Source organism: Myotis daubentonii, chromosome 16 (genome assembly GCF_963259705.1).
Source record: "Myotis daubentonii chromosome 16, mMyoDau2.1, whole genome shotgun sequence".
Taxonomy (NCBI): Eukaryota; Metazoa; Chordata; class Mammalia; order Chiroptera; family Vespertilionidae; genus Myotis; species Myotis daubentonii.
The window spans coordinates 25482318-25507141 of NC_081855.1; the positions used below are offsets into that span (position 1 = coordinate 25482318).

The window sequence follows — 24824 nt, forward strand, 5'->3', positions numbered from 1 at the left end:
CGGGCATTCTGTGCTCGTGGGCATTTTGTGGGTAGAGGGATCCTACTTCTCACGAGAGTCTTAAAGTGGGAGGAAATGGGGGGGGGGGGGACACGGACCAGATCACTCTTGAGGGTGGGGACAGGGAGTGGCCTGCTCAGGAGCAGTAAATTAGTGGAAGACTCAGGAATCAAATCCAGTCCAGAGGGTTAATAGTCACTCAATTTCCTGTGTTGTGAAGACCAGCTTGGGAAAATCAATGCGCCCAAGGGATGAACCCAGAAATGAAACTTTGTTCTTTCCTGATAAAAAGATTTCCCCAGGGTGCGTACCAGCATTCCGCCTCCCCTCCTCACTTCACTGCCCTAAATACACAATGAGTGGGTGTGCCTGGTCAAACAGATCATAGATCAATACCATGTATGGAGATTGAAGTCGGGGCTTCTCTAGGCATTGGGCATTTTGTCTGCTTAACTCATATAATCTCCCAAGTATGATTAGTCTCATTTTACCAAAAAGAGAACTAAGGCAGGTAAAGCAGATTGCCCAGGGTCACACGGCCAGTAAGTGGTGGGGTAGGCCTTCTTTCTGCCTTCCAGACACACTGTACTATTTTCCTCCTGAAATAACCCCAAGCTTGGCAAGGATCCTGTTTGCAGCTCTCCCAGGCCCAGAGTGTCAGGAATGTGACCCTGTGCAACAGCAACCTCTCAGGGTCAAGGCACTGGGGGCTGGGCCAGAGGTTGAACAAATAGAGCAGCAGGAAAGGCAGCTCCTCTTCTCTGGTTCCCTCCCTTTCTCTCCCACTGCTCCCTCCCTTTCTCAGGCATCAGAGCAGAGAGCACAGAACCCAGTAAGCCAGGCTCACGGCTAGAGGCCCTGCCATGGCTCCCCTTAGGCCCCTTCTAATGCTGGCCCTGCTGGCCTGGGCTGTTCTGGCTGACCAAGGTGCAGGAGGGTGTTGGTGGCCAGTTGGGCTAATGTAGGGTGGGCAAGAGTGGGCCTGTCTTGGCTGTGCCAACTGAAACTCCCTCCCCACAGAGTCATGCAAGGATCGCTGCACCGAGGGCTTCAACCCGGAAAAGAAGTGTCAGTGCGATGAGCTCTGCTCTTACTACCAGAGCTGCTGTTACGACTTCGTGGCTGAGTGCAAGCCCCAAGGTGCGTTCAGAATGGCTGGGTGGGTCTGGGGTCCCCTCTGCAGCCGGAGACTCACACCACCCACTCTGCCTGCAGTGACTCGCGGGGATGTGTTCACTATGGCAGAAGATGAGTACGGGGTTGATGGCATCGATTCGGAGACAGAAAATCCCAGTGTCCACACACAGACAGAGAGCACCCTCATTAACAGTGCCCCACAGCCCCCTGAAAGCATTCCTGAGCAGGGACTTGCTCTGAATCCTGAGGAAAAGGTCCCAGGACCAGAACAGGAGACCCCAGGGCCTGACATGGAGACCCTAAGGCCTGAGAGCAACCATCAAGAAATCTTCGAATCCTCAGCAGAGGAGCTGTGCAGTGGGAAGCCCTTTGATGCCTTCACTGACCTCAAGAATGGTTCCCTCTTTGCCTTCCGAGGTGACTCCAGGGGCAGGTCTCTGGGGCGGGGGTCTGCCCCAGGAACATCCCGTCCCTCACACAGCCTCCTCCACTCTAGGGAAGTACTGCTATGAGCTGGATGAATATGCAGTGAGGCCTGGGTACCCCAAGCTCATCCAAGATGTCTGGGGTATCGAGGGCCCCATTGATGCTGCCTTCACCCGCATCAACTGTCAGGGGAAGACCTACCTCTTCAAGGTGCCGGGCCCAGGGGCTGTGGGTGAGGGTCAAGGGTATCCAGGCAGGAGTTGAGAGCTGTTGTGCGGGGGGCCAGGGTGGGCAAGGAGGCTGAATCCCAGCCTTTGGTGTCTGGCTGAAGCTCTGGGAGGTGAAGGAAGCCCAAGGGTCCAGGTCCTGGGTGACAAGTCTAGAACCGAGACTGCTGCCTTGGATGGGGGAGCTCTGCCTCCGTGCCCAGCCAGCCACCTCCTCACCTCCCTCCTCCTTCCCTACCCCCTTAGGGAAGTCAGTACTGGCGCTTCGAGGATGGTGTCCTGGACCCCGATTACCCCCGCAGCATCTCTGAGGGCTTCACGGGCGTCCCAGACAATGTGGATGCAGCCTTCGCCCTCCCCGCTCACAACTACAATGGACGCGAGCGGGTCTACTTCTTCAAGGGTACTCAGGGGGTAGAGGGGAGAATGAGCAGGCAGTGGAGCAGTCTCAGTTTGGGGGGACTGGCCTAGATGATGCCTATGTCCATCCTCCTTCCACCCTGCCCTGGCCTGGAGCTCCTAACAGCCTCTGGGCTTTCCAGCCTTGCTCATGCCCACCCCTCCCCAGGACAACAGTACTGGGAGTACCAGTTCCAGCAGCAGCCCAGTCGGGAGGAGTGTGAAGATAGCTCCCTGTCAACCGTGTTTGAACACTTTGCCATGATGCAGCGGGCTGGCTGGGAGGACATCTTTGAGCTTCTTTTCTGGAACAGACCCTCTGGTATGGAGGGAGGGCAGGTCTTGTTTCCCCTTCAAGAGGGCTGGGATCCCAGAGACAAGAGGGAAGGCTGGGCTGGCCAGAGGAGGAAGTGATTGTAGAGCTATCCATCAAAAGCTGTTTGCTCAGGCCAGACTTTGCATCTGTTTTGACCTTTGGGGGGAAGGCTTGCCTCCACCTGGACCCCACACCTTGGACTTTGCCTAGCATGCCCAAAGGCACAGCCAGCAAAAGGAGGGGCTGTGGCTGAGGTAAATAGGGCGGGACATGGTGGAGGGAGGCCAGGGGAAAGGGCATTAAACAGAGTCAGAAAGCCAGGGTGCTGGCCTCTGCCGCTAGCTTGCTGTGTCCTTGGGCACCTGATGAACTACCCTGTAGGGGGCGGGCGGGCGGGGGCGGGGAGGGTCCAGGCTCTCAAGGTTCCCCATTAACCCCTTCCCTGCTACAGGTGGTACCAGACCGCCCCAGTCCATCAGCGAGGACTGGCCTGGTGTGCCCGGGAAAGTGGATGCAGCCATGGCTGGCCGGATTTACATCTCAGGCTCAGCTCCCCGCTCCTCCTTGACCAAGAGCACTAAGTCTAAGCGTCGCAGCCGTAAACGCTACCGATCACGCCGTGGCCGCGCCGGTGGCCACAGCCCCAACTCCCACCGGAAATCCCGTTCAATCTGGCTGTCCTTGTTCTCCAGTGAGGAGAGTGGCCTGGGAACCTACAACTATGATTACGACATGGACTGGCTTGTGCCTCCCAAATGTGAGCCCATCCAGAGCGTCTACTTCTTCTCAGGAGGTAGGAGCCCTGCCACCCCTGCAGCGGGTTCAGCATGGCCCGCCCTGCTCTCTCTAGTTCCCATGAGCTGAACTCGGCCCTTGAGCAGCGACTCCGGAAAGCCAGGCCAGGAGTCCTGGCCTGCATTGTGATGTTCACTTACCCTTCCAGGGGAGACTGGGTTTTAGGGCAGGCGTGGGCAGGGCCAGGCTGGGTCTCACTCTCTCCCCCAACCTCTCTTCCAGACAAGTACTACCGAGTCAACCTTCGCACACAGCGAGTGGATACTGTAAGCCCTCCCTACCCACGGAACATCACCCAGTACTGGCTGGGCTGCCCAGCCCCTGATCACCAGTAGGAGTCGGAGCCCATATGTCTGGGCCCTCCGCTGCTTCCTCCTCTAACCTCCTCCTCCCAGCTCAATAAAGATCCCTTGGCGCTGAGTTTAAGATTACTGTCCTGACTGGGGTAGACAGGAAGGAGGCAGGGCTCTGCCTGGGTAAGGGAGGCGAAGCTGGGCTGCTAGGGTGGCTTGGAGAGAAGAGCCTTCCTCTGTCCAGCCCATGTTTGGCTCAGGGCCTCCTAATGAACCACAAAGCTGTGGGCTGGAGAAGGCCTCGTGGGTGCTAGCCCTCCTCCTGAGCTAAGCAGCCCCCAACAACCCACCAGTAGCTAAGCAGGAGCTCGGATGATGATAGGAGTCCCCAAGCGCCCCCTCTCAGCTCGGGGCTTGCTTTACCTCTTGGAGTTGACCCCTAGGGTCTTGGAGGACAGAGAAGGGGCGAAGGGGATGGGCTTCTGGTTCAGCTTTCTGGTCATCTTGAGCCTGAAATGTGGTTATCTCAGAAGACCTGAGTCCCTAGGGAACTGGTCACTGGTGACCCCCTAGTGACCCAGCTCCCCTAGTGACCCCCCATCTGTGAGGACTCTGTCTGGGGTCTGGGTGCAGGGCACTGAGGTTAGGAGAGATAGGAAAGGCAGGGACCCAATGGAAATTCAAATGTTCCTACATCTCTTAGTAAGTGGCCCAGAAGATTTCCAAGGACCAGTGCGCTGTATATACAAATATCTTCCTTAAAACCCCTCAGTTGTACCTGTGGAACCTCCTCTGATTTCAGGTTCTTGGACTCCAGGAAGCCCACCTGGGCTTTCGAGGGGCCAGAGAGAAAGGGTTAGATGAAAACAGAGCTCTAAAGCAGACCTGAGGGAGATCTGGTGGTGACAGCTGCTTCCCAGCCCTGCTGCTGTCCCGTCATGCTCTGCACCCTGCCCAGCCTCAGCAGGTACTTCTCCCATATCCTGGAGAAAGGGAACCCTTTCTGCTTTTTGGAGGCTTCAGAACTAAGTTCAGGCCAGCATCCAGGATGTGTGGAACAAGGATGACGGCTGACTTGTACACTTGGGCAAGTTCAGGCAGCATGGCCCACTTCCGGGAAGGCCTGGATTCTATTTACTCTCGATGGAAAACCCCAGCCCAGCAGTGCCTGGACTGGACTGGAGAAGGCAGACAGGCATCAGGATTAGGATCAGGTACCGACAGACCAGTTCTGTTCAGTTGTTAGAGTCTCCTCTGCTGCCCCCTCTGGCAATTGACAGAGGACTCCTATGGAGCCCAGTCCTCAGCTGGGGGACAGGACTGCACCCACTCTCCCCTGAAGGCAGCCAGCACCTTCAGGGCTGAAGTCCCGGGAACACTGCAGAGAGGGATTTCTTTGGCTTCCTGGAAGAAGCCCTGGGAGAATTTTTATGAAGTACCCGGATTTCAGACACAGACGGCCAGACTGTGCAGTTCAAGGAGTGGGGCTGGGACCAGCTTCCTTTGTGGAGCCCTGGAGGAGCAGGGGCCCCAAAACTTGTGCCCTACCTATACCCTGCCAAGCTCCAACACTGCCCCTGGCCACCTGTGTCTCCTCAAGCTGGATGATAAACCTCTATGCTCCTGGAGGTGGAGCCAGCCCTCTGAGCAGGATAAAACCCCAATCAGAGGAGTCTGGTGTGGGCACAGCCTGGGAATGGCCCTCTGGCTCCTCACTCTCTGCCAGCTCCATGGCCAACCCTGTGGATGCATTGCCAGCAGGTGATCTGATGGGAAAAGGGCTGGCAGGGAAGGATGTAAGGGAGGGTATGATGGGGGAAATTTGGGCAGGCAGCAGATGCTTCAGGGTCTCTTGGGGGCTTTGAGGTTGGGGTGGAGGCTCTTGAAGCAAGTCCTGGCTTGATCTCCACCTCGGCCCACAGGCCATGCCAGTGGGTTGGGTCCCCACCGGAGAAAGCGGACCACCTTCAGCAGAGGACAGCTGCTGGAGTTGGAGCGGGTGTTTGCAGCACGGCCCTACCCTGACATTGGCACCCGTGAGCATCTGGCCCAGGTCACCTGCCTTCCTGAGGCCAAGATACAGGTGAGCTGTGACCCCCCTCAGGGTGGGGATACTCTCACACAGCCAGCTTCTGGGCTTGACCCACAGCTCCTTCTGAGTATCCTGCCTCCAAGTTCTGCTTTCCCTGTACTTGGGGGGAGGGGATACTGGAGCCAAAAGAGACCTCTTCTTCTTCCCTTCCCAGGTGTGGTTCCAGAACCGGCGGGCCAAGAGAATCAAGAACAGGAAGCCAGGAGGCCTAAACTCCAGGCCTGAGCCCCCCCAGAGACCCGGTTCTCTTTCAGATGCCCTCCAGCAGTCTCAGGAGCCCCAAACACTAGGCCAGCTTCCACTCTCCAGCAGCACAGCTCAGTGCACCTCAGGGTGTCGACATGCCTCCTGTCCGGCTCCTGGCTTGGGTCCAGGGCAGGGCTGGGTGGGGGCTAAAGCTGTAGCTCCTTGGGGACCAGCTGGGGCTTCAGGGGTCCATCTTTCTTCAGAGCAAACTACTCCCCAGACCTCACTGGGCAGCCTGTCTGAACTCATCTATGCCTCGGCCATTGTCACCAACCTGGACCACTCCTCTAGCTCCTGTAGCCCACCTGCCCCTTGAGCTGAAACACATCACCCTCTTCTTTTACACAAGGGCATTCTCTTATGGGGAGAAAGTTTAGTTCAGGGATCCCTCCCTTCCACTGTCCTCCAGGCCAGCCTACATGCGGGACCTATGGAGTAAATGGGACCTGGCTCCTGCTTCCCAGCACCCTGCACCTCCTGAGGCATATGCCCATTGTCTTGGCAGGAGAGACCTTCAGAGGGATGAGGTATGGGGCCATGTTTTCCCCCCGTCCTGCCAGGCCCGGCCCCCAACTCTTCTCACCCAAGCAGAAGACACCTCCTCCCTCTAAAGGAAAATGGGCAGGAAGCTGCCTCTCACCTTCAGGCCAGCACCTCACTCTAAGTGAGCTAGGGGAGGAGAGTGTGCTGGTCCTAATTCTAGACTGCAAGGGACCAACCCTTTCATAGTCGAGGGTCTCTCCTGACCTCCTACCACCTGGACAAATTAATCAGAACCATGGATCTGAAGAAGCAGCGCTATTAAAGTAATAAAGGAGAAACAGGAGCTTGTAGCTTACACTGATTTAATTTTCATAAAGATCAGATCGGTTGCCCTCTGATCTGGGGGTGTGGAGAGAACCTGACAGATTTGAACAGGGTAGGGTGGTGTGTGCACGGCAGCGTTGGGTTTTGCTATCACTGTCATCTGTAATACCAACTAATCTCCAAATAAAACCCAAACTCTGTACCTTAATCTGGATTGCTGTGTGATACAAATGAACGGGGACGAGAAGGCCCTTTGCTTTTGAAATTTATCTCCATCACCTAATCTCTAAATGGGCCAAGTTCCACAGATTCTGGTGGGGGAGGTATTACCCAGGTTTCTGCTGGGATTAGTTAAGAGGGACAGTTAACTGAAGGGCTTAGGGCTCTCACTGACAGACTCTGGGGAGGTGGGAACCTCTGCTGGCAACTCCTGCCCTGACCCTACTGGTTCCAGGACAATCTGGCTGCCTCCTGTTCTGGAGCTGCTCTGCAATCCTGGCATTGCTAAGTAACATTGCAACTCTCTCAGTCTATGAGCCTGAAGATGGGGATGATAATACTTGCCTCCTCTCTGTTTTGGAAATGAGAGCCAGGAATCTCCACAAAGCTTTTAAAACTTAATTTTACAACAGTTTAGGTTGCCCGGCTGGCATGGCTTAGTGGTTGAGCACCAACCTATGAACCAGGAAGCTGAGGTTCGATTCCTAGTCAGGGCACATGCCTGGGGTTTTGGGTTCAATCCCCAGTGTGGGGCGTGCAGGAGGCAGCTAATCAATGATTCTCTCCCATCATTGATGTTTCTACCTCTCCCCACTAGTCTCCCTTCCTCTCTGTAATCAATACAAATATTAAAAAACAAAAAACAGTTTAGGTTGCTAGAAACACTGTAAAATGCCACCTACATTTTTCTCTTGTTTTCATTCCTGCCAACCAAAAACAGAGATCCTAGGATTTTTCAATGTGATCTATGGTGAACAGAAGGGCCTAAAACCTCCTCCTCTCTCGCGTAGAATACTGCGATGACAGGCTCAGACTTGTTATAACTGGCAAACATTGTTGAGGGAATGTCTACTCAGCCAATGAGTATATAATTTCTAAAAATAGAGAAATGCCTGGGGATGGGGTAGGGGGAGACCGCTGGAGCTTATGCAGTGAACAAATGGAAACATGGACTCTACCATTAGGAGCAGACTCTGCACAATTTTCAGAACTATACAAATCTTTGGGCTTTTGTGTTTTCACAGATTTGAAATACAAGTACACTGAATACAATAAATATTTATTATGCTTTATACAGATTCTATCATCACACCACTAATCTAAGTTCCAGAAGTTTAATATTACACAGAGACTTCAGGACCACCTAGGAGTCTTTGGCTCCATTTATCAGAGGAAGGAACACAGTAGATCATTTGATCTCTCTCGGCCTCAGTTTTGTCATCTGGAAAAGGGGCCTAAGACCATTTCCTTTTATAACCTCCAGGACTATTGTAAAGACCAAAAACAACTATGTAAAACAATCAACTGTGAGCATTTACATATTATTTTTCACACTCACCCAAACATGTTTAAGAACCCCACAGAAAACACCTTGTATTAGGCTCACATATAAAAATATGTATACATATTCACGTGTATGTTTATTCATAGTTAAATCTGAAAATCATCCCTGTCCCTCCCTTTACTAGTTGAGGCAATCTCACAGTAGGCATACTCTCCCCACAAACACAAACAAATACAAGGGATTTTGCAATTAAAAGCAGAAACACTGTTTTGCGACCTGAATTGTTTTCATTTTTGGAGACAGAACAAAAGGTGGTGAGAAGACAGGAAGTTTAAGAAGGTCTGGTGGGTGGTAGAGACAGGCAGAAGCATATAGAAACCCTAAAAAAGACAAGCAGAAGGAAGAAAATGTAGATAGAAACTAAGATTCCAAAAAAAATAGCTGCCTTACATCCAGTTCCGCCATTCTGTACAGACCCATCCTCCTCCTCTTCTTGTTTTATGTCCTCCGATCAGTTCTTCCCCATAACCTGGAGAAAGGGAATCCTTTCTGCTTTTTGGCAGGCTTCAGAACTAAGTTACAGGCCAGCATCCAGGATGTGGATCAGGTACGGACAGACCAGTTCTGTTCAATTGTCGGATTCTCCTCCTACTGTCCCCTCTGGCAACTGACAGAGGATGAGGCTGCCCACAGAAATAGCAGGTAGCAGGGGCGTGGCCCTGACTGACTAGAGCTGAGTACAAAGAACCTGATGGATTGACTGAGAGTCAGTGTTTGGCAGCTGGGGGCCTGGAGCCCCTCCAAACCGTCTCCAGACTTGGATGATGAAGCACCAGTTATATCTCTCCCAACTCGCCTTCCATCACCCGCACCATGACATACAGCTCAGCCAGACCCACCACAGAGGCGACGATCACTGCAGCCAGTATCCGCTGGGGAGGGAAAGGACCAGGCTCAGGGGATGAAGACCAGCCACCAGCCCTGCAGCCTCCAACACCTCTAATAAGGATGAAGAGAACCCCAACCCAGCCCATAAGTTGGGGGGAAAGGAAGAAATGAGGATCTGCATTCTCCAGAGGTCATTAACCACCCCCAAGACTATTAAGCTCAAATGCTCCTCTTTTTTTTTCTTCTATATTGATTAACGCGGCGGTTCTCAACCTGTGGGTCGTGACCCCTTTGGGGGTCGAACGACCCTTTCACAGGGGTCGCCTAAGACCATCCTGCATATCAGATATTTACATTACGATTCATAACAGTAGCAACATTACAGTTATGAAGTAGCAACGAAAATAATTTTATGGTTGGGTCACAACATGAGGAACTGTATTTAAAGGGCCAGAAAGTTGAGAACCACTGGATTAAGGTATTACACATGTGTCCTTATCCCCCCGTTGTCTCCCCACGCCCATCCCGCTCATGCCCTCACCCCCCTGGTGTCCGTGTCCATTAGTTATGCTTATATGCTTGCATACAAGTCCTCTGGTTGATCTCTCCCCCTTACCCCCACCCTCCCCGACCTTCCCTCTGAGGTTTGATGGTCTGATAGATGCTTCTCTGTCTCTGGATCTGTTTTTGTTCATCAGTTTATGTTGTTCATTATATTCCACAAATGAGTGAGATCATGTGATATTTATCTTTCTCTGACTGGCTTAGCAAACGCTCCTCTTGTTTACTGCACAAATATTTATTCATTGCCTAACTTATGCAAGGCACTTTCACATACATCCTCCCTTTCCCACTAACACCCGCACCTGGAGCACCCTACCCTGCCAGTGCTTACTCACCGAGGCCATTTCTGTGAAGATATACTGGCTTCCAAGGTAAGTGCAGACAAAGGCGGCTGCCACCGTGACAATGAAGTTGAAGATGGTGATGACCACAGCCTTCACTGACCTCACTTTGGGAAGGAACCCAGGGAAGAAACCTTTAGCTCAGCATCCTCCAGGAGGTCCTCTTATCTCTACAGCTGCCTCCCCCATCTACTGGGTCTCCCTTAACCAGCAAACCTGAATAGCTCAGGCTTAACCCCAGAGTACTGGGATGGGAAGGAGGATCATGACTGAGCCCTCGCAGGGAGAGACTTTAGCACCTAATATCTTAGTCTCTCACCTTCTTTGCCCAGGTCACTTAGAATCCCACCATGCCTTGAATCCTGGAAAAAAGAAAAAACAAATGATTTCAGAATGGAAGCAGATCAGGGGCAGCCCAGAGAGTAGCCATTTGTTAGTCTGGGCTCAGTCCTTTTTAATTCCCCGAAGCATTGTAACTCTTTCTTACGCATGGATTCTTTTGTCTGTGACCAGTTGGATTCTTTTCTGGACCACAGATCAACCATTTCAAAGAAAGGACACAGGCTCCCAGTACTCATCTACCCCTCAACTGTTCTGGGGCAGGAGCACGCCAGAGAACAGTAGGGAGCCCTGCTGGAAGAAAGGCTCCAATGCTCATTCCCATCTCTACAACCTTGAAGAATCAGTCACCATCTAAGCCCAGAGTCTCAGTGAATAAGTTGGGAATTATATTTGGTTTTTATGTAACACAGAGCTGCTTTGGTCCCTGAAGAGTATACAGACTATGTTGCTTCTTTCCTCTGTGCCTCTTCCCAGTGCAGGGCCCTGCTTTCTGGGGCTACTCAAGTCCATGTATTGAAGAGCAGGCCCTTACCTGACAGGTGACATTGCGGGTGATCCGCTTATATTCGTCATTGGCCAGCTGTATCTTAATTTTCTCCAGACGGGCCACTAGCTCTGGGTTCTAAGGCAGGAAAATCAAATGAGAAGAATGACATTCCCAGCTTGCTAGAAAACATGTCACAGTCACTGGTTTCAGGGGGCAAAGCACTGCTCAGGGTACTAGGAGACCCACGTACCAGTTCCGCCTCCATTGCTTTGGAAACTTTTAGGTCAAACATGGAGGACCACTATCTGGTTCCCCCACCCCAGCTCCCAAGGCTTTAAAAGACAAGTTTTTGAACTCAAAAGTTGACCTATAAACCTGGCTGTATCACAGATAAGCTCAATTCAGCCAATATCCACTGTCACAGATATACCCCTTACATACCCTAGGAGGCTTCACCACCTCTGGGAGATAGATTTCACTGCCTTCTAGGAGCTCATGAAGGTACAGTGTGGAATCTGGGAAGAAAAAGATTTCCACAAACATAATGATCCATAGAGCTGAGGTCGAAGGATTAAGATCAGAGAAGGATCTAGTCTTTCCCCTAAAATAAAGCATGGCCATTCCTATACCAATTCACCTCCAAGACCATTTTCAATTGGGAAGAATATAAGACAATTCCACATAATCATCTCCTACCGCTGCACAGCTGCGTTTAACTGTCAGCTCTCAGTTACCCTGGCCATGTCACTGCTAACCCGTAAGCCATTTACATTTGCCTGTATGTGAAGTCATTTCTGTGGCCACCACAGAACTGCCCTAATGAAGTCTAATCAGAGAACACTGTACTAGAGGATCGTTAAGGTCCTTTTTAGTTCCAACAGTCAAGCAGTCTATCCTTGGTACTTCCGGGGAGGCAATGTTCATTTTAGCAAAAGACCTTACAGGCCAGTGTGTCCTATTTCCTCCCTTTACAGTTAAGGAAACTGAGGTCCAAGGAAGAGAAATGACTCCTCCCATGGGAGTCAGTGGCAGAGCTCGGACTAGGGCTCAGGTGCCACTCCCAGTTCAGACATTCCCACACAGCTGTCTATCATCCTATCTAAAGTCAGATGTGCCTGGCCGGTGTTGCTGAGTGGTTAGAGCACCAGCCTGCAGCCTGGAGGGTCTCGGGTTGGATTTCTGGTCAAGGGCACGTAGGTGGGACCCAGTCGGGGCGCCTGGGAGAAGGTAACCAAACAATTGATGTTTCTCCCTCACATCGGTGGTTCTCTCTCTTTCCCTCCCTTCCACTCTCTCTAAAAATCAATGGGAAAAATATCTTCGGATGAGGATTAACAACAACAACAAAAAAGAGTCCGATTTGACGACTTTTACTTCTGAGATGGAAAGAAATCCAGGCTCGCAAACAGGACAAGCTCACTGTGCTTACTGTGGCTTAAAAGAAACTGAACCTGTGACATGGTACTGGGTCGGGACTTGGGACTTTTTCAAAGGTCAGGTGGTCCTCCTTGGGCCCGGAAGTGAAGTGGAGACTCTGCAGAAAGCAGAAACCGCACAAGTGCATGTTGCCATCCAGTAGGAACTCCGACGGAAGTTGTGAGGGAGTAGGTCGCCCTGGGATTTAATTATAAGGTGAGTCCTGGCTTGGCTCGGTGACCGCTCCGCGGGCGAAGGAGCGTGATGGCTAAAGATGCTTGAGGTGCGATCAAGGCCTCAAGAGGGAACAGGCTCTGGAGGAAAGGAGGCGACTCCGGACTGGAGAGTGGGCCTCACCCCGTTCTCTCAGGTGCTGGTGCAGGTCCCGGACCAGGCGGAAGGGAACCAGGCGTGCGGGACCCCGGGGGCGGTCCCCGCCCTTGTGCTTCTTCTCCACGGCGGCCTCCAGCTCCGCGCGCAGCTTGCGTGGAAGCTGCTCGGGCTCCAGCTCCCCGCCGGGGGCCAAGGCGCGCACCAGCCGCTCGCCGGCAATCAAGCAAGACGCCATTTCTGGCCCGCTCTACGGTCACGTGACCCCGAGGCGGGACTTCCGCCAGCCGTGCGCCGGAAGGAGCTCGGAGCGGGCGGGGCGGGCCGAGGGCCAAAGGGGCGGGGCGCGGCGCGGCGCGGGGCAGTGTGGGGCGGGGGCGGGACGCCGCCCGGCCGCGGGTCGGGACCTGTGTCAGCAGCACAGCAGACGCTCAGGGGGACATGGCGGGCTGTGTGGCCCGGCGGGTCCTGGCCGTGGGCAGCCGCTGGTGGTCCCGGTCGCTGACCGGGGCCCGGGGGCCAAGGCCGCTGTGTGCGGCGGGTGGACCTGGGGCCTTCCTACCAGCGGCGACCACGACGCGGAGGCACCTCTCGTCCCGGTGAGGGACCGGCCGCGGGGCAGGGGCCCGGCGCCGAGGGAGCGTGTTCCCGGCCGGGAAGGAGACCCGGAGGTCCTGCCCCCCGAGGGTGTTTGGAGTTCGACCCGGGAGAGGGTCCCGGCCGGGAGCCGACCTGCGCCGCGTGGGATGTGTGCCAGGAGCAGAGAAGGGGACGCGGTCCAGAGCCTGGGGTTGTGCGGGGCTGGCCCTGGGGGGTGGGGGGACTCGTAACCCAGAGTGGATCCTGCCTCCCCGAGCGGGGATCTTCGCGAGCCGCTGTGAGCAGGCAGCCTTTTCATGAAGCCCTCGGGCTTTTGACTTCGAACTCCCGCGGAAAGATGCTCGAAGTTGAAAACAGGACTCTTGAGTCTGAGCCCCGCACGGGTCCCCGGTTGCAGTGTGACCTTGGGGAGACTGGGTCTCTGTGTGCTTTGGGGAAGGGGGCTTGAGGTCATGGGTGGGGATGGTGTGAACGTTGTCATAAGCAGCTTAAATTCGGGCCAGTGAATCAAGTTGGGAGGAAACATCATGTTCACATGTCAACAATGGTAAGAATAACGGTGCTTTAAAGAGCCCCCTAGAAGAAGCACCTGTCCAGAGAGGTCGCAGGGAGAACTGACCTTTTAATGGCTGAGCTGAGACACTTACATTGGGGAGAGATGATAACTTTGCATTTTCAGACCCCGGTGCAAATTGATGTAAATCGGAACGAAAACTAGATTTCAAGACCACTAGGTGCAGCGTAGGGAGTACAGCAGGAAATCTAGAGAGGATGAGTAAGCCCTCCCAGGGTAGGGCGAAGACTGCAGTTTAGAGGGGGGGAGATGCACATGGACGGAGAACAAATGTTGTTCGGGCTCCTGGTATTCATGAGGCTTTGAGGGGCAACACAAGCTAATCAGGCTCCCAGGGAACGTAGTTTCTAATGGAGATAAGACATGGATACAGATAACTGAAATGCAAGGTGGGAAGGACAGTTAAAGTGCTGAGGGAGGTCATGAGGGTAGCTCAGGGAAGAAAGGGAGGCGGGGAGCACAGCTGAACAGGGTATGAAGGCAAGATGTGAAGAATGCTGAGAATGATGAGGAGGAAGTGACCTGGGAGCTCAGGCCTAACCTGGACACCAAGGCGGGGCCTGTGGCCGGACCTGCGAGGAGGACAGGCAGCTCCGCGGAGTGGTGATTTGGCAGGACCCTTACCTGTTTCAGCTGGCCCCACTGACCTGACCCTTCTCTGCCGTCGTTGCCGTGGCCCCTCCGTGTCCTAGTAGCTTTTTTTTTCTCTTCTGATGGATAAGCCCTATTACCTCCTCAGCTGCTCAGTGGCTTGTTCTGTTCCTTCCTAATCAGAAACCGACCAGAGGGCAAAGTTTTGGAGACAGTTGGTGTGTTTGAGGTGCCAAAACAGAATGGAAAATATGAGACTGGGCAGGTGAGTGCTGGGCTGGGCCATCTTCCATGTTCATGGTGTGCTCTGCTTCTGAAAGGGTCAGAGCTGGCCGTAGGGCCGCATGTTACCGTTTGCTGCCTTGGGGTTTGGTACCAGACCAGAATCACAAGTGTTTAAAGGTGGGTTTCTTGTTTACCTGGATTTGAATGCATTTCATGTATCAGTGGGTTCTCTCTCCGAGTGAGTATGGACAGAGATGGTTTGGACTACAGTGAGGAGAGAGCCGAATTACTGAATAGTCCTCTAACGTAGTGGGTGCTGGGAAACCAGTGGAGGGAGCTTTCAGAAAAGCAAACCTGCCTGGGTGGAGTGGCTCAGGTGGTTGAGCGTCGTCCTGTGCACCATGAGGTTCAATTCCCGGTCAGGGCATGTTTCTGGGTTGCAGGTTCCATCCCCGGTTGGGATGCATATGGAGGGCAACCTTTTGAGGTTTCTCACATCGATGTTTTTTTCTCTCTCTCTCCCTCTCTCCCTCCCCCTCCCTTCCTCTTTCTAAGCATGTCCTCTAGTGAGGATTTAAAAAAACAAAAAAGAAAGCATACCTTTGGCGTTTTGTCATAATTGAGCTCTTCGCAGTGCAATAAGCTCTGGGTGTGGGGTTCTTTTTCTGTATCAGCTTTGTGCTAGATCCACTAAGATGGATTTAGGCTTCTTGTAGGTAAGGATGACTTTTGTTTATTGAACATTTGTTTTCTGTGCCCACAATGGACCGGGCATTGTGCATTGGCATTAAATCAGGAAACAATGCCTTTATGGCATTGACAGTTTAGAAAGGAATTATGATATGCAAATGGTCAATGGCTATGCATTGTGCTAAGTGGAGGGGGGGAAGGGGAAGTTAGGGAACACTTTCTAGAGGCCAACATTGTGGCCTAAAGGATGAGTAGAAGTCCGCCAGGTGAAGATGGGGTAAGAATGTTCCCTAGTTGGGTAGATCACAGAGTTCAATGAAAAGGAGTGGCCAGACCAGCCATGGGCAAACTACGGCCCACGGGCCGGATCCGGCCCGTTTGAAATGAATAAAACTATTGAAAAAAAAGACCGTACCCTGTTATGTAATGATGTTTACTTTGAATTTATATTAGTTCACACAAACACTCCATCCATGCTTTTGTTCCGGCCCTCCGGTCCAGTTTAAGAACCCATTGTGGCCCTCGAGTCAAAAAGTTTGCCCACCCCTGGGCCAGGCCTTGTGCTGGAGTTGGCACACCTGTGTTGCTTTGTGGTCTGGGTCCCACCTGGATGGCCTTGCTGGATTACAGACTCACTGAGGCTTCTCTTTCCTCCCAGCTTTTCCTTCATAGTGTTTTTGGCTACCGTGGTGTTGTCCTATTTCCCTGGCAGGCCAGACTATATGACCGGGATGTGGCTTCTGCAGCTCCAGAAAAGTAAGTTGCCCTGCATTGTGCCTCACAGTGTTCTCAGGAGGGGGCCTGACTCATGGCAGACGTAATTAGGATCCTAGGAGTGAAGATAGCATCCTCCTGGCCCTTAGAAGCAGCCCCACAATACTAATACCCATGGAGACAAAAGTGCTGAGAGCGGGGATATCTGTAATACTTTCAACAATAAAGATTTAAAAAAAGAAGAAAAAGTGCTGAGTGCCAGGGACAGTCTTAAGCCAGAGGGTCCCTTTAGACCTCCCCAGGATACTCATTCTCAGTTTGTATTATAATTACCACAGAAGGCATTGGGAGACTAGACTTCTTGATTTCTTGACGGGCAGTTAGAATCTTTCCGTTAATCTCTTATCACCATTAGAATACATTAATAAAGAAAAGGCCTGCCTGGCCAGTGTTGCTCAGTGGTTGAGCCTTGACCTATGAACCAGGAGATCCCCGGGAGGGTATACAGGCTTGATTCCCAGTAGGGGGCATGCAGGAGGCTGCAGATCAGTGATTCTCTCTCATCATTGATGCTTCTTTCCCTCTCCCTTCCTCTCTAAAATCAATAAAAATATATTTAAAAGAAAAGAAGAAAAGTCCCAATCAAAAAAACAAAAAAGAAAAGGCCCAATTTAATTCAGTGATCATAGCCCTGGGATGTAAGAAGAGTGAGGTACTTTGGGCTCTAGGGTCTGAAGCAGCAATTTGATTTTTTTCATCATCTCTTTCTAAGAGGCAGCCAGAGAGTAGGGCAAATGATACTCCATGCCATGGTCCTCCACATTCCATTGTTTGCCCCTGACTGGGGAGTGGAGGGCTGCGTTTTGCTAAAACCTTCAGACCAGGTACCAGTCAGTTTAATTAATTAATTTATTTATTCGAGGGGATTTTTATTTTATTTATCTTTTATTTTTACAACATAACCAAGTGGGATTTACTCCAGGGATACAAACTTGATACAATATTCACAAATCAATTAATGTGATACATCACATAAACAAAATGAAGGATGAAAATCACATGATCATGTCAATAGATGGAGAAAACAAAATCTAGCACCCAGCCCTGGCCAGTGTGGCTCAATTGGTTGAACATTGTCCCGCAGGCACCAGACAGTTTAGATGAGGAGGGGCTGGGGTAGGGACCTGGGGCAGGCACTGATTCTATTTCTCTCTGGATGCTCTTCGGCTTCTCCTACCCTGTAGAGCAGAGAATCCTGCTGGCCACGGCTCTAAGGAGGTGAAAGGCAAAACTCACACTTACTATCAGGTGCTGATTGATGCCCGAGACTGTCCACATATAGTAAGTACGCAAGAAGGCTGGACCTGGGGTTCTTCTCCATGGGAAAGGCCCGAATCCCATAGGGCACAAAGGGAGGGAGAGGACTCAGACAGCCCAGATCAGCACTGGGTCCCAAGTCCTTAGGACTGGATAGTGACTAAGACAGTCTGACTCGCTTCTTGCCTTAGTCTCAGAGATCTCAGACAGAAGCTGTGACTTTCTTGGCTAACCATGATGACAGCCGGGCCCTCTATGCCATCCCAGGTGAGTAGAGCATTTGAATGGTGCCTGTCAGTGAGGGGTCTAGTGTGTCTCAAGGAGAGGATTCAGATGCCTTTCTGATGCCCTTTAATCTGCTGGGAGGGATTATAGATGCTGAGAACAATGGGACCAGGGTTATGCCACCCTGGGACAAGGCCAGGAATTGTATTTCTTCTCAGCCCTGTTCCTCCCCTCACCTACATGAGTTTCACTGTCTCTTTGCCTCTGTGTGCCAGGCCTGGACTATGTCAGCCATGAAGACATCCTCCCCTATACCTCCACTGATCAGGTTCCCATCCAGCACGAGCTCTTTGAAAGATTTCTTCTCTATGACCAGACAAAAGGTAAGCTGTCTCAAGAAGAGAAGCTGGAAAGGGAGGGCCCTTTCTTCAAAAACAGTATCATAGAAGTAATTTCAGAGCTCTGTTTCCACAACCTTGTTCAGCCTCCCAGTAGACCTGTCAGGTGGATGGCTATCATCTCCTCCAGATATGAAAACTCAGGTGATGAGAAGGGACTCAAGATTGCTAGTTAGGTCCAGCCGGCATGGCTCCGTGGTTGAGTGTCGACCTATTAACCAGGAGGTCACTGTTCGATTCCTGGTCAGGGCACATGCCTGGGTTGTATGCTCAATCCCCAGTGTCGGGTGTGCATCTCATCATTGATGTTTCTCTCCCTCTCCCTGCCTCTTTGAAATAAATAATAATAATATTAATAACATATACACTGAGTGGCCAGATTATTATGACCACCTGACGTTTGTAGGCAAATTAGCTATAATTTCGCGCTGAAGTTGCTAGAGGCCCAGACCATTATAAATAGGGAAGCAGGTTGTTTACCACGACAGAAGTGATTTTTTTTGGAAGATAGGGTTTTAATAGCCCTATTTAACAACACGATTTAATAGCCTTTGAACATGGGATATATGTATGTATGTGTATGTGTGTGTGTACACACACACACACACACACACACACACAGAGTGGCCAGATTATTGTGACCACCTGACGTTTGTAGGCAAATTAGCCGTACACTGCATCGTATGGGATGTGGAAGCTGAAGGCCTGTTCGAACACCTTTGCTGTCTGCAGTTACCAAGATAAAACATCTTCAATTCGCACAGGAACACAAGGATTGGACAGTCGAGCATTGGAAAAAAGTCATGCTGTCTGATGGATCGTTTCCAGTTGCATCATGCAGATGGCAAAGTGAGAATTTGGCGGAAACAGCATGAAAGCATGCACCCCACATGCATGAGTACAACCCTTCAAGCTGGTGGGGGCAGTGTTATGGTTTGGGGCATGTTTTCCTGGCACAATCTGGGCCCTTTAATTCATGTGGAACAACGTCTGAATAGCACAACATACCTAAGTATCGTTGCTGATCAAGTTCATCCTATCATGTTGATGGCGTATCCCAATGGAGATGGCTTCTTCCAACAAGACAGTGCGCCGTGCCACGGTGCTTGTATTGTGCAGGAGTGATTTCAAGAACATGAGGGAGACTTTACCTTGCTTAGGCGGCCCCCACAATCACCAGATCTCAATCCAATTGAGCATTTGTGGGACGAAGTTAAAAGAGCCATCAGGCAGCTGGTTCCACAACCATCAGATCTCACAGAACTGGACAGTGCTATTCATCAGGCATGGTGTCAGATTCCTCGCATCACCTTTCAACATCTCATGGAGTCAATGCCAAGAAGAATCGCCGCAGTATTGAAGGCAACAGGTGGCCCAACGAAGTACTGATGGGGTGGTCATAATAATCTGGGCACTCACATTCAAATATATCCCACATTTAAAGGCTGTTAAATCGCATTGTCTACCCATATCTTCCGGAAAAAATCACTTCTGTTGTGGTAAACAACCTGCTTCCCTATTTATAATGGTCTGGCCCTCTAGCAACTTCAGCACGAAATTATAGCTAAGTTGCCTACAAATGTCAGGGGGTAATAATAATCTGGCCACTCAGAGTGTGTGTGTGTGTGTGTGTGCGTGCGTGTGTGTGTGCGTGTGTGTGTATTTATTTACTAGGGGCCCGGTGCACGAAATTCGTGCACTGGGTGTGTGTGGGGGGGAGTGTCCCTCAGCCCAGCCTGCCCCCTCTCACATACTGGGAGCCCTCAGGCGTTGACCCCCATCACCCTCCAATTGCAGGATCGGCCCCTTGCCCAGGCCGGACGCCTCTGGCCTAGGCGTCCGGCCCGGGCAGCGGGGACCCGCAGCTGCAGCAGCCCCACGATCGTGGGCTTCGCTTTAGGCCCAGGCAAGGGACCCCTAGCTCCTGGGACTGCCAGCTTCGACTGTGCCCAGCTCCCATCGCTGGCTCCACCCCTACTTCCTGCTATCACTGGCCAGGGCGGAAAAGGCACCTGATTCTCTGATCATGGCTGGGGGGCAGGGCAAAGGCGGCCCCAGGGCCGCCTTTGCCCTGCCCCCCCAGCTCTTAGCTCCCCCCTGGGTTTCCGATCACTGTCAGTGGCAGGGGGCTTCTTCCTGCTTTCCCTTTCGCCTCCCTGCATTGTGCCTACATATGCAAATTAACCGCCATCTTGTTGGCAGTTAACTGCCAATCTTAGTTGGCAGTTAACTGCCAATCTTAGTTGGCAGTTAATTTGCATATAGCCCTGATTAGCCAATGAAAAGGGTATCGTCGTACGCCAGTTACCATTTTTCTCTTTTATTAGTGTTGATTTAAAGGATTGCTAGTTAGTGGCAGAGCGAAGTCTGAAAACCAGGGCTCTTAATTCCCAGTCCAGTTCTCTTCCCACGATGCTACATACCTCCTCGGGGCTTCTTGGAAGCAGCTCTGTGCTTTCTTCCAGCCTGTGCTTTGCTTCAGTTTGGGTGTCTTGTTTATCTGAGCCACCACCAGGAAGGGTTTTCTAGGAGGGAGAGTTGGAAAGTGGGTATAAAGCCCTGGATTCTGGCCTGGGCTAACCAGTCATTCTCTTGCCCCAGCACCCCCTTTTGTGGCTCGGGAGACACTAAGGGCCTGGCAAGAGAAGAATCACCCCTGGTTGGAGCTCTCTGATGTCCATCGGGAAACAACTGAGAACATCCGTGTCACTGTCATCCCCTTCTACATGGGCATGAGGGTATGTGCCCGGCGTGGGCCCCTTCCCTCAGAGCTAGGTCCCCAGATTCTGTATGGTCTTCCCAATGTGACTGCTGAAGCAGGTTCCAAATTTCAACCATGTGCTGGTGCTTCTGCTTCCGAGTCCTCCATTGCGTGGGGTTGAGCAGCCTCTTGACAAGGGCCGACACCAAGACCAAGAGCAGGGAAACCTTTGGGTCCCAGGAGAGTCCTCTAGGCTGACTCCTCTCTTCTGACTCAAAGGGAGCTGTGTTTATGGAGAACATACACATACTTGTCTAAATTGTAGGCTGATCTTCATACTTCTTATGCATTAGTCAAACATTTATTGAGCTATTTCTTGCCTGGCTGTAAGCTAGGTCCTGGGGATACAGATAAAAATGAAACATTGTCCCTGCCTTCCAGAGTTTGTGATAGTGAGGGATGTCAATATACACCACACCAAGTATTGTAATAAGGTTGGGCTATGGTAGGGCCGAAGAGGCGGGCAGTGGCCTGGGCCAGCAGTGAGGGGTAGGGAGCAGCAATTGTCAGGGAGGGTGGTCCAGAAAAAGGGACGAGTCCTGTGGCCGATAGGATAAGAAGGAGGAAGGCCAGCGCCAAGCCAGTGCTCAGTGGTTGAGCATCGACCTATGCCCTAGGAGGTCACAGTTTGATTTCTGGTGAGGGCATGTGCTCGCGTTTTGAGCTCGATCCCCAGTAGGAGGTGTGCAGGAGGCAACTGATCAATGATTTTCTCTCATTGATGTTTCTATCTCTCCCTCTCTCTGAAATCAATAAAAACATTTTTTTTTTAAAAAAAGGAGGAAGGCTAGGGATGGACCAAGGGAAGGCTGCCCCCCACAGTGGGCTTGTTGGCCATAGTTAAGTCATCATCATCCACAGATATTCGCAGCATTATCTGTCTCTGCAACCTTCCTGGAATACATCTATCCCATTAGAGAGATGTTGAGTGGAACAGACTTGGTCCTGCCCTCTGTTCTGGGACTTAAATTCTTTCTGTTTTTTCCCCCCAGGAAGCCCAGAATTCCCACGTCTACTGGGTGAGTGTCTCCCTCGAGGAGGAGGAGCTCAGGAGGGGTGCATGGTGGGGCAGGTTGGGAGGTGGGGGAGTTTACCTCTGGGGAGCAGGGGCCTGTGCAATGCAGGTGTCAGCCTTTTTTGCCTTTTGGTCTCAGAATTCTGGGCACACTAGCCCAGAGTTTACTTTCTCAGATGTGAACTCTCTCTCACTCCCACAGTGGCGCTACTGTATTCGCTTGGAGAACCTTGACAGTGACGTGGTACAGCTCCGGGAGCGACACTGGAGGATATTCAGTCTCTCTGGCACCTTGGAGACAGTGCGAGGCCGAGGGGTGGTGGGCAGGGTGAGCATCATCATTCATTGGGCCAGTAATGCCCAATTCCTGGTCCTGCACAGCAGGCTTGGGGGCTTAGTGTGTGGTTAGGGACAGAGGCTCTGGGTGTGAATACATTGGTGAGAAATCTTACAACAACCCTGTGAAATAGGTTTCTTACAACCCATTTCACAGATGAAGAGAATGAGACTGTGAAGTTTAATAACTAGCCCATGGTCCCATAGCTAGCGGTGCAGGGCCTGGATTGGAATCCAAGCGATCTAACATCAAAGCTGATGTAGCCGTGGCTGGTGTGGCTTAGTTGAGCATCATCCTGTGCACCAGAGTCACATGTTCGGTTCCTGGTCAGGGCACATATCTAGTTGTGGGTTTGATCCCCAGTTGGGGCATATACGGGAGGCAACTGATTGATGCTTCTCTCTCACATCAATGTCTTTCTCTCCCTTCCTTTCTAGAATCAATGACAATCATATCCTTGAGTGAGGGTTAAAGAGAAAAGCTGGTGTAGAGTTTTTTGTAGCTAGCACAGTGCCTTTTTAAAAATCTGAATTTGAACACCCTTGGATGGGGCATGCTCCCACTACTCCTGTCCTTCCTTTACCTTTTACATGCTTGCATCTTCTGCTGATCCTTGAGGAGATCTGATTTTGCAATTCCTGTACTACCCCACCATTTTCTGAGAAATAAAGTCACAAGAAGTGGCAGAGGTCACATTGAGCAAGCATTTATCCAAGTTAGCAGGGACTTGGGGAAGCAGGGTGGGATAGAGAGTAAGAATAGGGCTTTGGAGTTAGTCTGGTTTCAAATGCCAGCTGTGTTCTTTACTCACCACATAACTTGGGTAAGTTATTTAACCAAAATCTCAGTTTCTTACTCTGAAATGGGGATTACACCTTTTCCTTATGAGTACTTGGAGACTTGAGTCAGCAAAGGTCTGCAGAGCACTGCCATGGTGCCTTGCACTTAGGCACTCAGCAAAGGGACACTGGAAGGGTATTTACAGAGTAGGCCCTGTGCCTAGCATCTTTGCCCGGTGCCCTCGGACATTTAGTCTACGATGATCTTTCCCAGAGGCAGAATAAGAGGCCCAGGTCCATGGCTGTGCAGTGGAGGAAGCACTGGCAGGCAGTCATTGTGGGAGGCATGAGGAGGCATCCAGTCCTGATGAACTGGCATAGCATCTGGCCCCAGGGTACAGGGAACTTGTCTGGCCTGACCTATTTTGCCTGAACCCTAACAGGAACCGGTGTTATCCAAGGAGCAGCCTGCATTCCAGTACAGCAGCCACGTCTCCCTGCAAGCTTCCAGTGGGCATATGTGGTAAGTGAGGGTGTGCTGGGGCAGGGGTAGGGGCAGGGCAGTTTAATTCCACAGACACAAGCTGCAGGTCAGAAAAGTGGGGGCTCATAGCTTTTCAATTAGTTCTGGGCCAAGTTTAGTCCTGAGATGGAGCCTTGCCTGCTGTCCATTGTTGTGGGACTTGTCTGATGGTTTAGGACCGTTTTCCAGTTCCCTGTGGCTCTGTGGAGTGAGGACTTCAGCCAGAGAGGCCTGGTGCTCTGATGGTGCCATGTTGCCTACGTAGTTGACTTCCCTCCCTCCCCTCTCGGTATTTCACTCCTTAACCTGAAAGTGTAATTGGATTTTTAAAAATACATATTTTTATTGATTTCAGAGAGGAAGGCGAGGGAGAGAGAATCATTCATCGGTTGTCTCCTGCATGCCCCCTACTGGGGATAAGGCCCGCAACCTGGGCATGTGCCCTTGACCAGAATCGAACCTGGGACCCTTCAGTCCACAGGCCGACGCTCTATCCACCGAGCCAAACCAGCTAGGGCTGTAATTGGGGTTTTTATGCAGTGTGCATCTAAGGGCCAGAATCAGGACAGCTGTATTTTTTCTTTTCATGTAGGGGCAGGAAGGACTCTGGTTCTCTGGACCAGTGTTAGGCTGGCATGAGCCAGGCAGAGGAGAGCCCAGCCTGTCCTCTGCCTTGCTTCTGGAGCTGAGGACATAGGGCTATCCAGATCCTCAAGAGGGCTTCAGCCCTCACTCCCTCTAAACCAGCTTCTCTGACCCACAGGGGGACATTCCGCTTTGAGAGGCCGGATGGCTCCCACTTTGATGTCCGGATCCCTCCCTTCTCCCTGGAAAGCAATAAAGATGAGAAGACACCACCCTCAGGCCTTCACTGGTAGGCCAGCTGAGGCCCTGGATGGGCAGGCTCAGTCCTTGAACAGCTCTCATCCCACAATTGCTGCAGAACTCTCTCCATCAGTGGGTCTCTTAATTGGTTGCGCCATTTGAATGTGGGGTTCTTTCTCTGGTGGGTGGGCTGTAACTTTTCTCCCGAAGACCTATGTAGGACTCCTCCAAGGCTGGCCTCCCCTGTAAGCCCCGCCTACACTGTGTTCCAGTAGCCCTTTCCACCAGGAACTCTGTCCAGCTGCCACAGGCTCGGAGGAGTTTCCTAGTCGGTCACACAAGTTGTTTGGAATGTGAGGTTTGGTCAATAAACCAGTGCACGCTTGGCCATCCTCGCCATTTCTGCCCCCAAGGTCTCAGGCTCCCTTTTTGACCCAGTGACAGCCCTTGATTGCTTCCCTTTCTAATAGGGTATGTATGTTTCCCTCTGGAGGCTTGGGGTTGGCTAGTCATCTCCCAGGATCACTATGCCTCTCAGTGGGGTGGGGCTGGGCTGGGCTGGACTAGTTCTCTTCTTTACCTTCTGCCAAGTGCAGAGTAGGAGGCCAATATCAGGGTCAGAGGAGGGCCTGGCTCGTAG

General features: G+C 51.8%; 4 protein-coding genes across 5 annotated transcripts; 3 read left to right on the forward strand and 1 right to left on the reverse strand.

The window, feature by feature from the left end:
* Window positions 1-756: 756 nt before the first annotated feature.
* On the forward strand, window positions 757-3720 carry VTN (vitronectin). The gene is made up of 8 exons (XM_059669400.1): window positions 757-927; window positions 1021-1140; window positions 1216-1554; window positions 1634-1773; window positions 2037-2193; window positions 2359-2511; window positions 2957-3298; window positions 3523-3720. The coding sequence occupies exons 1-8, from the start codon at window positions 864-866 to the stop codon at window positions 3633-3635; spliced, it is 1428 nt and encodes a 475-aa protein (XP_059525383.1). The 5' UTR covers window positions 757-863; the 3' UTR covers window positions 3636-3720.
* A 490-nt stretch (window positions 3721-4210) lies between these two features.
* On the forward strand, window positions 4211-6247 carry SEBOX (SEBOX homeobox). Its single transcript, XM_059671661.1, has 3 exons — window positions 4211-5354; window positions 5516-5676; window positions 5840-6247. Exons 1-3 carry the CDS (start codon window positions 5024-5026, stop codon window positions 6245-6247), a joined length of 900 nt encoding a protein of 299 aa, XP_059527644.1. The 5' UTR covers window positions 4211-5023.
* A 1749-nt stretch (window positions 6248-7996) lies between these two features.
* Window positions 7997-12890, reverse strand: TMEM199 (transmembrane protein 199). Of its 2 annotated transcripts, none has more exons than XM_059669401.1 (6): window positions 12638-12888; window positions 11306-11379; window positions 10910-10999; window positions 10355-10397; window positions 10030-10142; window positions 7997-9174 (listed from the first exon to the last, which is right to left on the reverse strand). In XM_059669401.1, the coding sequence occupies exons 1-6, from the start codon at window positions 12846-12848 to the stop codon at window positions 9079-9081; spliced, it is 627 nt and encodes a 208-aa protein (XP_059525384.1). In that variant the 5' UTR covers window positions 12849-12888; the 3' UTR covers window positions 7997-9078. The 2 variants fall into 2 exon arrangements, with proteins under 2 accessions (XP_059525384.1, XP_059525385.1); XM_059669402.1 differs by having other exon boundaries at window positions 9152-9241; window positions 12638-12890.
* A 72-nt stretch (window positions 12891-12962) lies between these two features.
* Window positions 12963-24572, forward strand: POLDIP2 (DNA polymerase delta interacting protein 2). The gene is made up of 11 exons (XM_059669403.1): window positions 12963-13209; window positions 14559-14640; window positions 15949-16046; window positions 17249-17345; window positions 17513-17588; window positions 17822-17929; window positions 20546-20682; window positions 21698-21724; window positions 21923-22048; window positions 23280-23359; window positions 24123-24572. Exons 1-11 carry the CDS (start codon window positions 13052-13054, stop codon window positions 24235-24237), a joined length of 1104 nt encoding a protein of 367 aa, XP_059525386.1. The 5' UTR covers window positions 12963-13051; the 3' UTR covers window positions 24238-24572.
* The last annotated feature ends 252 nt before the right edge of the window (window positions 24573-24824 follow it).

Coding starts and splice junctions, on each gene's coding strand:
- POLDIP2 (XM_059669403.1), top strand. CDS start 13,052: ATGGCGGGCTGTGTGGCCCGGCGGGTCCTGGCCGTGGGCAGCCGCTGG. Junction 20,683..21,697: donor CCTTCTACATGGGCATGAGG/GTATGTGCCCGG, acceptor TTTTCCCCCCAG/GAAGCCCAGAATTCCCACGT. Junction 23,360..24,122: donor GCTTCCAGTGGGCATATGTG/GTAAGTGAGGGT, acceptor TCTGACCCACAG/GGGGACATTCCGCTTTGAGA.
- VTN (XM_059669400.1), top strand. CDS start 864: ATGGCTCCCCTTAGGCCCCTTCTAATGCTGGCCCTGCTGGCCTGGGCT. Junction 1,774..2,036: donor GGAAGACCTACCTCTTCAAG/GTGCCGGGCCCA, acceptor CTACCCCCTTAG/GGAAGTCAGTACTGGCGCTT. Junction 2,512..2,956: donor TTTCTGGAACAGACCCTCTG/GTATGGAGGGAG, acceptor TCCCTGCTACAG/GTGGTACCAGACCGCCCCAG.
- TMEM199 (XM_059669401.1), bottom strand. CDS start 12,848: ATGGCGTCTTGCTTGATTGCCGGCGAGCGGCTGGTGCGCGCCTTGGCC. Junction 10,143..10,354: donor AAGTGACCTGGGCAAAGAAG/GTGAGAGACTAA, acceptor TCCTTCCCAAAG/TGAGGTCAGTGAAGGCTGTG. Junction 9,175..10,029: donor TCTTCACAGAAATGGCCTCG/GTGAGTAAGCAC, acceptor TTCCCTCCCCAG/CGGATACTGGCTGCAGTGAT.
- SEBOX (XM_059671661.1), top strand. CDS start 5,024: ATGAAGTACCCGGATTTCAGACACAGACGGCCAGACTGTGCAGTTCAA. Junction 5,355..5,515: donor TGTGGATGCATTGCCAGCAG/GTGATCTGATGG, acceptor CTCGGCCCACAG/GCCATGCCAGTGGGTTGGGT. Junction 5,677..5,839: donor TTCCTGAGGCCAAGATACAG/GTGAGCTGTGAC, acceptor TTCCCTTCCCAG/GTGTGGTTCCAGAACCGGCG.